The sequence below is a fragment of the Macaca thibetana genome, chromosome 8 (genome assembly GCF_024542745.1).
Source record: "Macaca thibetana thibetana isolate TM-01 chromosome 8, ASM2454274v1, whole genome shotgun sequence".
Classification (NCBI taxonomy): Eukaryota; Metazoa; Chordata; class Mammalia; order Primates; family Cercopithecidae; genus Macaca; species Macaca thibetana.
This window is the reverse complement of record NC_065585.1, coordinates 115,086,823-115,099,626: the sequence shown is the minus strand read 5'-3', so window position 1 is coordinate 115,099,626 and position 12,804 is coordinate 115,086,823. Positions and strand designations below refer to the sequence as shown.

At 42.4% G+C, this 12,804-nt stretch overlaps 1 protein-coding gene across 7 annotated transcripts in view; it reads right to left on the bottom strand.

The window, feature by feature from the left end:
• Positions 1-12,804, bottom strand: part of FBXO16 (F-box protein 16) — a 162,402-nt gene that overhangs the window by 11,090 nt on the left and 138,508 nt on the right. For 4 of the 7 annotated variants that reach the window (XM_050802539.1, XM_050802538.1, XM_050802536.1 and 1 more), the window contains 2 exons: positions 12,478-12,710; positions 7,382-7,484 (listed from right to left, as the gene is read on the bottom strand). In XM_050802539.1, coding sequence (XP_050658496.1) covers positions 7,382-7,484; positions 12,478-12,710 — 336 coding nt within the window. Of the gene's footprint in view, positions 1-7,381; positions 7,485-11,082; positions 11,135-12,477; positions 12,711-12,804 lie in introns of those variants that run through there. The other 3 variants (XM_050802540.1, XM_050802542.1, XM_050802541.1) reach the window with 2 other exon arrangements.

Sequence of the window (12,804 nt, the reverse complement as noted above, 5' to 3'; positions counted from 1 at the left end):
AACTGAGGCTTAGAGAGGTTAAGTAACATCCGAAGTCATACTGTTTAGTACAAGAACCCAGGTCTGTCTGACTGCAAATCCCATATTCTTTCTTACTCCTCTTTCCAAATGGAATTCCCAGGAATTTCATTGGTTGAATGAAATAATTAAAAATATCTCCCATGGATATTTTTGGTTCTGCACATTCAAACCAGACAGACATTGTTATAGAATGAACACCTGGCATTGCAGAGTGGCTCATTCCTGTAATCCCAGCACTTTGGGAGGCTGAGGCAGGAGGATTGCTTGAGGCCAGGAATTTGGGACCAGCCCCGGCAAAATAGCGAGACCCTGTTTCTACAAAAAATACCCCCCTAAAAAATCACAATTAGCCAGACTTGGTGGTGCACAGGTCCCGGCTACCTGTGACGCTGAGGTGGGAGGATCCCCTGAGCTCTGGGAGTTGTTGAGGCTGCAGTGAGCTGTGATCACACCACTGCACTCCAGCCTGAGTGACAGAGTGAGACCCGTCGCAAAAAAAAAAAAAAATTAATTTAAATTTTAAAAACCCCAAATACCTGAGGAGTGCATCAGAATTTGATAAGAAGTATATTAAAGACTGCCTGCAAGGAACCTTCTACAGAAACTGTTTTATAAATTCTTCTGTTTTGGTTCATTATACTTCCTACAGTTCAAAGAAAAAGATTGGAAACAGAAAATAGTTTGTATTGGTTTAAAATTAGGATTCACGAATGTAATGTTTTTTTATTTTATTACTACTATTATTATTATTTATTTAAGTGCTCTGTCACCCAGGCTGGAATGCAGTGGCACAATCATGGCTCACTGCCCCCTTAACTTCCTGGGCTCAAGTGATCCTCCTACCTCAGCCTCCCAAGTGGCTGGGACTACAGGCATGCGACACCACGCCTGGCTAATTATTTTATTTTTTTTTTGTAGAGACGGGGTCTCGCTATGTTGTCCAGGTTGGTCTCAAACTCCTGACCTCAAACCATCCTTCCACCTCAGCCTCCTGTGTCCCTGGGATTACCCAGCCACTGCACCCACCAAACTCTCATTTTATAAATGAGGAAACAAAGACTCAGGGGATTTGAGTGACTACTCATTAGTGGCAGAGTTGATACTAGAACTGGGGTTTCCTGATTCTTAAACCATTGTTCATTCCACAATATGATCCAGGAATCACTGTAGAGTATATTCCTGTTTTTTCTTTTCTTTTCTTTTTTTTCCTCTTTTGAGTGAAGGAAAAAAGGTGAGAAAGCGTGAAGAAGCACTTTTAAAAATCAGGACTCTAAGAGTAAAGTTATCCCTGGAAAGAGGTGAAAAAAGTAATTTCAGAGGCTGGAATTAGCAGAGGACAGAAAAAGATAAGGTCTAATCTAAGGCAATTAGAGTAAGCAGGCAATTAAAGACTTTTGTTACTTGTATTTAAGTGAATGCTCTGAAATGGCAGGCTTTTTGAAATCCATGGCTGAACCAGGACCTAGAAAGTGAGGACACCTAACTCCCAAGTAAAAGTTCAGTGTTAGACAAGAGGTATTTGTATTTATACTTGATAAAGGAAAAAACAAAGAAAAGAAACAAGATGTCAGCTAGGGTCCTCTTAGCCCAATTCCAGGGCCTCGGAAGTTCAAAGCCCATCTCCTTATTTTCTGTGAATTGTCCTAAGGAGTGTTCATTTTCTTAGCTTTCTAGACTTCTAAGATCTTGCTTCCATGTGTAAATGGAGTAGAATTTGCTGCAGAGATGGAGGCAGGTATTTACATCCCAGTAACGGCAAACAGGTTTAATTGGAACAGGTGGTATCTAATACTGTTCCTACCTCTCTCCCCTACCTAATCTTGGCTTCTCTCCTCCTCCTCCTCCTACCTCTTTCTGCCCTACTCCCGCTCCTCCTCCTCCTCCTCTTCCCTTCCAGGAGCAGAAACAACAAATTCTTCCTCTAATCTCTAGTCGAGCAGGTTTTCCCTGTCTCTGAAGGCCTAGAGTCTGCTGACATCCTTGCTCTCAAGGCCTCCTCCTTCCCTATGAGTTTAGTAGTCTCTCCCTCAAGAACACAGCTCCTTTCTTCCCTAAGAATTACATGCAACTGCTGTTAAAATTTAAAATATAGGGCTGGGCACAGTGGCTCATGCCTGTAATCCTAGCACTTTGGGAGGCCAAGGTGGGTGGATCACCTGAGGTCAGGAATGTGAGACCAGCCTGGCCAACATGGCGAAATCCCGTCTCTACTAAAAATACAAAAATTAGCTGAGCGTGGTGGCAGGTGCCTGTAGTCCCAGCAACTCGGGAGGCTGAGGCAGGAGAATCACTTGAACCTGGGAGGTGGAGGTTGCAGTGAGCCGAGATTGCGCCATTGCGCTCCAGCCTAGGCAACAAGAGCGAAACTCTGTCTCAAAAAAAAAAAAAAAAAAATTAAAAAAGATATATATTGTATGTCTTTACACAAGGTTGAAAATCTTTTAAGTTTAATGAAGATGGTATCTGACTACTGTGGAGTTTATATATATATATGTATATATACATATATATACACACACACTGTGGAATTTATATATATACACACACATACATATATAAACTCCACAGTATGTGTGTGTATGTGTGTATGTGTGTATATATATATATTGTTTTTTTTTTTTGAGACAGTCTTGCTCTGTCACCCAGGCTGGAGTGCAGTGGTGTGATCTCGGCCTCCCAAGTAGCTGGGATTACAGGCATGCACCACCATGCCTAATTTTTGTATTTTTAGTAGAGATGGGGTTTCACCATGTTGACCAGGCCAGTCTCCATCTCCTGACTTCGTGATCCACCCTCCTCGGCCTCTCAAAGTGTTGGGATTACAGGCATGAGCCACTGTGCCCGGCCGGAGTTTATATTTTCAATTGCTTTGTTTTATATGGAATCTTGTTCTCATAACTAATTGTAATGGGAGTGTCTTGACATTTACATAATTTTCATAAGGAGCCTTCAAAACTGTAAAGGATTAGCAATCAGGTCTAAGCTTTATTCCCATCTTTTTTCTCTTTTTTGAGACAGAGTCTTGCTCTGTCACCCTGGCTGGAGCACAATGGTGCGATCTCAAGTCACTGTAACCTCTGCCTCCTGGGTTCAAGTGATTCTCTTGCCCCAGCCTCCCAAGTAGCTAAGATTACAGGTGCCCACCACCACACCCAGCTAATTTTTGTATTTTTAGTAGAGACGGGGTTTCACCAGGTTGGCCACCTGACCTCAGGTGATCCTCCTGCTTCAGCCTCCCAAAGTTCTGGGATTACACGTGTAAGCCACCTTGCCCAGCCCATCGTTCATCAATCATTCACCCCAAAAAATGGTTAGACTAAGTGGTTCTAAGGCAGCACTTGGGGTCCGCTTTAGAATCAAAAGCAGAAGAGCAAATGAGGTACACTTGCAAGGGGGCAGGTTTTGAAAACTCAAACTCATCGAATAGGAAACATGACAAGCTCACTGCAACATGTGGAAGATGTGAAACCGTTTCCCCAAGTATGGTTCTGTTTTTGGAGAGAGCACTCACATCTGTAGGCTTAAGTAATGATACGCGAAAAGGGAGGCTGGTGTCAGTGATCTGAGAGCCACATCCCCAGAGAGATGAACTAAGGAATATTACCTGTACTTTTTTTTTTTTTTTAAGATAGGGTCTCACTCTGTCACCCAGACTGGAGTGCAGTGGTGAGATCATGGCTCACTACAGCTTCAAACTCCCGGGCTCAAGTGATCCTCCCACCTCAGCCTCCAGAGTAGCTGGAACTACAGGTGCATGCCCCTGCCATGCTTAGCTAATTCAAAAACGTTTTATTGTAGAGATGGGATCTTGCTGTGTTGCCCAGGCTGGTCTCAAACTCCTGGCCTCAATTATTCTCCCATCTCAGCCTCCCAAAGTGCTGGGATGACAGGTATGAGCCACTGCCCCCCGGCCACGTGTCCTCTTTTATTCTCCCATTGTCTTCTCTCTTCCTGCCCTTTCCATTTAACAAAGCCTCTTTCCTGATAATAGGAGCGAGGAATCTTCAAGTGTTCAGGTCTCAGGTAACCTCCTAGGTTTGAGGGTCAGGGTTTGGGGGTATGTCACTTTCATCTTTGTCTTTAGAAGGTGCTCCCCTAAGTTTGTCCTGCTCACCCACTTCTCTAGGTCCTCCTGAAATCTTCCTCCATAAACCTGTCTAAATGATGGGGGAACTTTCTGTCAGAGGTGTTTGAACCAGAGCAACTCCATCTTGAAGGGGGGCTGGGTAAAATGAGGCTGAAACCTACTGGGCTGCATTCCCAGACGGTTAAGGCATTCTAAGTCACAGAATGAGATAGGCGGTCAGCACAAGATACAGGTCATAAAGACCTTAATGATAAAACACGTTGCAATAAAAAAGCCGGCCAAAACCTACCAAAACCAAGATGGCGACATGAGTGACCTGTGGTCATCCTCACTGCTACACTCCCATTAGCGCCATGACAGTTTACAAATGCCATGGCAACATCAGAAAATTATCCTATATGGTCTAAAAGGGGGAGGCATGAATAATCCACTCCTTGTTTAGCATATAATCGAGAAATAGCCATAAAAATCGGCAACCAGCAGCCCTCGGAGCTGCTCTATGGGGTAGCCATTCTTTTATTTCTTTACTTTCTTAAGAAACTTGCTTTCACTTTACGAACTTGCACAAGATCCAAGAACTCTCTTTTGGGGTCTAGATCCAGACCCCTTTCTGGTAACATTCATGTATCAAATGAATACATGATTTTCTGCACTGGAATCACACCTGGGCTATGTCTGGCGTAACAAATTCACTCTATGGCTGCAGTTACCAGAGTTTTACCCTCACTTTCCTTTGTTCCCCTGATTGGCAGTAGTGTGATTTTGGCTCACTGCAACCTCCGCCTCCCGGGTTCAAGCAATTCTCCTGCCTCAGCCTCCTGAGTAGCTGGGACTACAGGCGCGCGCCACCACGCCCGGCTAATTTTTTTTTTGTATTTTTAGTAGAGACAGGGTTTCACCGTGTTAGCCAGGATGCTCTCAATCTCCTGACCTTGTGATCCGCCCACCTTGGCCTCCCAAAGTGCTGGGATTACAGGCACGAGCCACCACGCCTGGCCTATTTCTTCATTTTCACAATCGTCTTGCATCACTTAGGAGGCCGATGAGGGCGAACTACTATCCTGTGGAGAGGAGAACTGAGTCACACCCGCCTTGTATCCCAAACAGCCAAGCTTGTTTTTGGCAAGCTCATCACCGGCATGAGTCATATATCACAGCATACTTTTTGGGGGATTTAATGATGCCTTATACTCTTTATCAAAACTACAAAACATAAATAGTGATTATAATTAGTATATTTACAAAAAAACACAAGAATAGACAGACACACTTAAGAGCCCCGTTCACGAAGAGCTAATTCTTCCATCATTGCTTAACGTACTCTGGTTTCCCTTTCAGCCTTAATTAGTACAACTTCTTAACTTTTTAATTTATAATGAATGCTTTCACTTAAGCAAGCCCTGCTAGTGTTTGACAGATGGTTAATGTCAAAAGCCCATGGGGATGGCTTAGCTTTGGGTTTTGTGTTTTCGAAGCAGGAGAAATGTCTGACTGTGCTGATAATTTCTCAGCATGCATCACCATCAATTTTTATTGTCCTTCAAATTCCCCATTCTCCCTTGGACTTCTCTTCCACTCCTTGCCTATCACGGCCTGGAGACCAGGCAGAAGCACGCCATAATGGCTCATGTGATAAGCCTCATATAGTTATTTTTCTCAGTTAATGGCTTCACTGACAATTTTACTGCTTTGCTCTAAGCTCCCCCATTCCCTTGGGCATCAGTACACATGTCTATGATAAGCCTCATCCAGCCCAACAAAACTGGCCCTACAGAATTCAGATGGCCCTGTTTAAAGAAGCTCATCTCTCTCTCTGCTTTTTTTTTTTTTTTGCAACATAACACTTGAAAATACATTTAAACAGAAAGTAATAGAGCTTTAAAGCAGAGCTATAAAAGTGATTTATTCCTGAGTACGTACTTTTTCCTCTGCCAGCTGACATCCATTTTATATTAATTTTCCTTGAGTGTGTATCCTCATCTCTTTTCTAAATCCTTACTACTATATATGAACTTTTAATTTCACCCTTAGTCCTTTCTACTTCGTGCCAAAGACTTGCATAATGTGCTGAAAGATCCATAGGGCTTCGGAGCCACGATTTGGGAAACTCTGCTATGCAATGATAATGCTCCCTAGTCACAATTACTGGCTTTATTAGGTAGTCAATTCGCTGTTTTTTAATTAGGAAAGGAAAAGTTCTTAATTCATGTTTTCCAAAGTTACTTTAAATGCATTTTCCTTTTTTTTCTTTTCTTTTCTTTTTTTTTTTTTCTTTTTGAGACAGTCTCACTCTGTTGCTCAGCCTGGAGTGCAGTGGTGCGATCTTGGCTGACTATAACCTCTGCCTCCTAGGTTCAAGCCATCCTCCTGCTTCCCCCGCACCCACCACAGGCATGTGCCACCACACCCAGCTAATTTTTGTATTGTTAGTGGAGACAGGGTTTCGCCGTGTTGCCCAGACTGCACTCGAATTCCTGACCTCAAGTGATCCTCCTGCCTCAGTCTCCCAAAGTACTGGGATTAAAGGCGTGAGCCACCATGCCTGGCCTAAATGCACTTAGATCAGGGGAACCTTCCTTCACTTAGAGATAGCGATTTCTGATAGCACCTCCCCCTGCCCCAAAGGACTCGGCAGAAAAAAGAACCACTGATAAAAAAAAAAAAAAATACTTCCCTTGGCCAGGAACGGTGGCTCATGCCTGTAATCCCAGCACTTTGGGAGGCTGAGGCAGGTGGATCACCTGAGGTCAGCAGTTGGAGACCAGTTTGGCCAACATGGAGAAACTCCATCTCTACTAAAAATATAAAAATTAGCTTGGCATGGTGGAGGCACCTGTAATCCCAGCTACTTGGGAGGCTGAGGCAGGAGAATCACTTGAACCCAGGAGGCGGAGGTTGCAGTGAGTCGAAATCACGCCATTGCACTCCAGCCAGGGAAACAAGTGCAAGACTCTGTCTTAAACAAACAAACAAACAAACAAACAAAAATACTCCCCTTATATCATACAGTTTTCAAAGCAATTTCATACACATCAGTTCATCCAGTCTTTTTTTTTTTTTTTTTAAACAGATGAGAAAACAGAGGCTCCGAGAGATTAAATAAAGTGTATCTTCAAGGTCATGGCTTCTCTGTCTGTCAGTGTCAGAAACCCGAATTTAATCACCACTCCATGATTCTGATTAAATAAACGAATTCAATTTTGCAAATAGGATTAGAGATCTGGAGATTTTCATTAATGTTATGGTGACGAATCTTTTATAAACAATACTTACCATTGATTGTGCTTTTCTTAGCCTAGTTCTGTCCTGCAACTTATTTTTCTTATCATGTGACTGTCGGCTGAAATCTGGGGTCATTTCGTTTCTTTTTTTTCTTCTGTAAATTGGAAAGCAGTGGGGAAATTACAAAGTATCTTTTTAACACTCGGTGGTTTGCATAGCTATTTGTCTGTTTGAGTTTGTTGTTGCCATGATTTAAAAGATTGTCTCCACTTAACTGGAAATAAGCCAAATATCTATCAATAGAGAACTAGTTGAATCAACTCTGGCATCTCCACACAATGCAGTACTATGAGCTGCAAAAGGAAGGTAGGATGTTTCTATATTCAACTGTAGAAGGATCTCCAGGATATACTGTTACATGAAGAAAGAAGGGTGGATGAGACGGTACCTACTGTGTGCTGCCATTCATTTCAAGAAGGTATTAAGATCTCTGCCTCTACATATTGTGCATATATATTTACTTGTACTTTTTAAAATGGAAGGATTATGGCCAGGTGGGGTGGCTCACGCCTGTAATCCCAGCACTTTGGGAGGCCAAGGCGGGTGGATCACCTGAGGTCAGGAGTTCGAGACTAGCCTGGCCAACATGGTGAAACCCCATCTCTACTAAAATTACAAAAATTAGCCAGGCGTGGTGGCACACACCTCTAGTCCCAGCTACTTGGGAGGCTGAAGCAGGAGAATCACTCGAACCCAGGAAGCAGAGGTTGCAGTGAGCCGAGATCGTACTACTGTACTTCAGCCTGGGTGACAGAGTGAGACTCCATCTCAAAAAAAAAAAAAATAAATAAATAAAATGGAAAGATCAAACCATAAAATGAAAAACAGTTACCTACAAGTAGGATTCCCATGTGAACTGATCAAAAACAGGGAATGTGAGCTGGGCACGGTGACTCATGTACGTAACCCCAGCTCTTTGGAAAGCGAGGGGGAAGGATAACTTGAGTGCAGGAGTTTGAGACCCACCTGGGCAACACGGTGAGACCCTATCTCTACAAAAAATTAAAAAATTTAGCTGGGCATGGTGGTGCATGCCTATAGTTTCAGTGACTCAGAAGGCTAAGGTGGGAGGATCGCTTGAGCCCTGGAGGTCCAGGCTGCAGTTAGCCATGACTACGCTACTGTGCTCTAGCCTGGGCAACAGAGTGAGACCCTAAATCAAACAAAAAGGAAAAAAGAAAGAAAAGAAAAAAAAGGAACAAGTAATACGGAGGAACAGGGACCAAAAGTTAGATTTCTCCAAGTATAGCTTATTTTGTGTATTTAATTTTGGAACCATCTAATTTTTTCTCAAAATCATAAAATAAAATGAACTGAAAAATATCTAAAATCTGAAAAGCAAAATGAAACATATATATTATCTATTGAGTTGGTGGCATTACTACACACAAAGGAGTTACTTCATGTGAGTTTAATGCAGTAATTTGTCTGAATATTCTTGATAGAATATATCTGAGAGATAAAAACACAGACAGGGAAGTCAAACTGTTTTCAGTAATCATATCACTTGCTTTAATATTAGCATTTGTTTTCTAAAACTCCTGTATATATTAGGATAAAGTAAGGCTCCTCCAACCACAGCCCACAGGCTCAAGCCAGTCTGCCACCTGTTTCTGTAAGTAAAGTTTTATTGGAACATAGTCATGCTTATTTATTGCACATCGTCTATTACTATATTCAGGCTACAATGGCAGAGTTGAGCAGCTGTGACAGAGACCATATGCCCTGCAAAGACTAAAATATTTCCTGCCTTGCCATTTACAGGAAAAGTTTGCCTGATGTAATAGATCTAGGCGATGAGTATCCATGGCTACCAACACAAGAGAGACAACCAGAAATGATGGGCGTTGTGACGGAAGTACATATCCCTGTTCAGTATATACATAAGCCTCTAGGTCTGACTCTCAGTATAGCCAGGTACAGGCGACAGAAGAACCTGTTAAGATGCATGTGGGCGGCGCAATCAACAAAATCCAGAATGTGAGAAGCTCTCCAGGATAAATGGTCTGATAGCTATAACAAATAAATTGCAAGGAAAAAAAAAAAGGACAGAGGGGAAATCTATGGAGAAAACAAAAGAAAAGAAAATGCTGAAGTGACATGTAGATCAAATGCATGTATATTGCTATGTAGGCTTCTGTTTTTTTTTTTTTCTTGAGACAAGGTCTTGTTCCATCACCCAGGCTGGAGTGCAGTGGCACAACCATGGCTCACTGCAGCCTCCACTTCCTGGGCTCAAGCAATCTTCCCATTTCAACCTGAGTAGCTGGGACTACGGGCATGCACCATCACATTTGGCAAATTTTATTTTATTTTTATAGAGACAGGTTCTTGCTATGTTGCCCAGGCTGGTCTCAAACTCCTAGACTCAGATGATATTTCTGCCTCAGCCACCGAAAGTTCTGGGATTACAGGTATTTGCCACCACACCTGGCCTGATCTTTTTGGGAGTTCACTCCAACCTCTCAGCTCAGCTCCCTTGGCCCAATAAAGAAGGGTGATATGGGCCAGGCGCAATGGCTCATGCCTGTAATCCCAGCACTTTGGGAGGCTGAGGTGTGCAGAGCAAGAGGTCAGGAGTTCGAGACCAGCCTGGCCAACATGGTGAAACCCCGTCCCTACTAAAAATACGAAAATTAGCTGGGCGTGGTGGTGAGCACCTGTAATCCCAGCTACTAGGGAGGCTGAGGAGGAGAATGGCTTGAACCCAGGAGGCAGAGGTTGCAGTGAGCCGAGATCATGCCACTGCACTCCAGTCTGGGTGACAGAGCAAGACTCTGTCTCAAAAAAAAAAAAAAAAAAAAAAGAAAAGAAAAAACAAAAAAGAAGGGTGATTTGCATAAATGTCCAAAAAGAAGATCAAAATTGGGGGACTCCCACTTTCTGGTTTTAAAATTTATTACAGAGCTACAATAATCAAAACAGTGTCATACTGGTGTAAAGACCAACATAGAGAACAATAGAATAGAATAAGGAGCCCAGAGTTAAAACCCTTACATATATGGTCTATTGACTTTCATCTAAGACTATTCAGTGGGGCAAAGGACAGTCTTTTCAACAATGGTGCTGGGGAAACGGGATATCTACATGCAAAACAATGAGGTTGGACCCCAACTTTATACCATATGCAAAAATTAACTCAAAATGGATCAAAGACCTCAACCGCGGAACTAAAACACAAAACTCTTAGAAGAAAATGTACAGGAAAATTGCCATGACATTGGATTTGGCAATGATTTCTTGGATATGACACCAAAAATTTAGACAAATTGGACTTCATCAAAATTGAAAACTTTTGTGCCCTAAAAGATGCTATCAAGAGAGTGAAAAGTCTGGGGTGTCAGGTCTACTTGGGGAAATGAGCTTCAGGGTTGCTCCGTTTCATTTGTTTAATCTTTGCACTATCTCTTGATTTTTCTGTCACCAACCTGACTCCAGCTCAGTCTCTCCGGCTTGCTCCATTCCCAGGACTCTGATCTCAATTATGTGCCTCTGAAATTGGACCTCTGTGGAGTAATACCTCAGCCTCTCTTGTACCTGTGTGCTGGTTCATACTGGGCTGGCGCTGTCCATCATGCCAGCAGTAGGCACCAAAACTTATGAAGACCTAACCACTAGCCAGGCATGGTGGCTCATGCCTGTAATCCCAGCACTTTGGGACGGCGAGGTGAGAGGTTCACTTGAGTCTGATTACTTCAGTCTGGGAGTTAGAGACCAGCCTGGGCAACATAATGAGATCCCATTCTACAAAAAATAAAAAAAATAATAATTTTTTAAAAGGCTTAGCACTTTTTAAAAAAGGCCTAAATCCTTGACAAATCCAGTCCAATGGTCCTTGATTTGTGTTTAATTCATCTAGAAGTGAAAGGTAATGCCCTTTTACTAAGGGAAACATTTAAGCAAGAAAGAGGCACCTCCATCCCTGCACTCACCCAGCCTTCTTCTTTCAAGTATAATATTTTAATAAACAACAAAGGAGCTCCACCAGGAAACCTCAAAGATCCAAGGCTGTTTCACATATTCCACATCTTTGGGGAGAGCTGAAGAGTCACTTTCAGCTTAAGATATTGTACTAGAGCCCTACTGGCTCCTGACAGGATGTTTCTAGGTTTGAAAGATACTCATGAAGAGATTTCTGGTGTGTTTGTCAAAGAACCAAAAATATTTTTTCTTTGTTTTCTTTCTCTCTTTCTGTCTCTCTATCTCTCCCTCTCTCTTTTTTTTTTTTTGAGATAGGGTCTAGCTGTGTTGCCCAGGCTCGTCTCAAACTTCTAGGCTCGAGTGATCCTCCTGCCTCGGCCTCCCAAAGTGCTAGGATTACAGACACATGCCACCTTACCCAGCTTTACTTTCAGAATTTATTTATAATTGTATATACATACATACATATATATATATAGAAAATACAATCAGTAAATCTAATGAGTGTCAGGTTTCTTACCATCAGAAAAGGGAGGTACAAATACAGAAAGAATAACGGCTAGAATGAACCCTTTGGTGCTGGATTGCAATTTAATATTAAAATATTAGAAGAGGCCAGGCACAGTGGCTCATGCCTGTGATCCCAGCACTTTGGGAGGCCGAGGCGTGTGGATCACCTGAGGTCAGGAGTTCAAGACCAACCTGGTCAACATGGTGAAACCTTTGTCTCTACTAAAAATACAAAAATTAGCTGGGCATGGTAGCAGCCGCCTGTAGTCCCAGCTACTTGGGAGGCTGAAGCAGGAAAATCACTTGAACCTGGGAGGTGGAGGTTGCAGTGAGCTGAGATTGCGCCACTGCACTCCAGCCTGGGCGAGCGTCAGAGACTATGTCTCAAAAAAAAAAAAAAAAAAAAAAAAAAAAAAAAAAAAAAAAATTAGAAGAAGTAATGTTAAATCATTACTATTACAAAATGCAAACATACTGTAACCAATAGAGCAAATTTGCTAGTAATGGTTAGTATCCTGTTCTATTACTTTTTGCTTCTATGTACTGAAAAACTTTTGTATTTCACAGTAAGTTCTATTTTCATCTCTTCATATACTGAAATGCCAATAAATTATTTCTAAAAACAAAGACGTTGAGAAGAGCATGGAGCTTCTTACCCTTGCCAGACAGTCTCCAAGGGGTCACAGTTGTCTAGGTAATTAAAACGAATGATATCTGTTGGATGCTTATCAGAAGATCGCCAGGGTGGAAGTGCTTTCTGCCCTGAGTTATTCTTCTTTCTTAAAGAGGAAGAGGACCGAAAAGCTGATAAAGGGGACTGTTTTTCCTCTGGAGAATTGCTTGTAACTAGTTGAACGTCAGCGATTACAAATCCATCCTTTGGGGGTGTCTAGAAGAAGAAAGTTAATTATGTTCTCAAAACACCATAATACGCTGGGTGTGGTAGCTCACGTCCATAATCCCAGCACTTTGGAAGGCCAAGG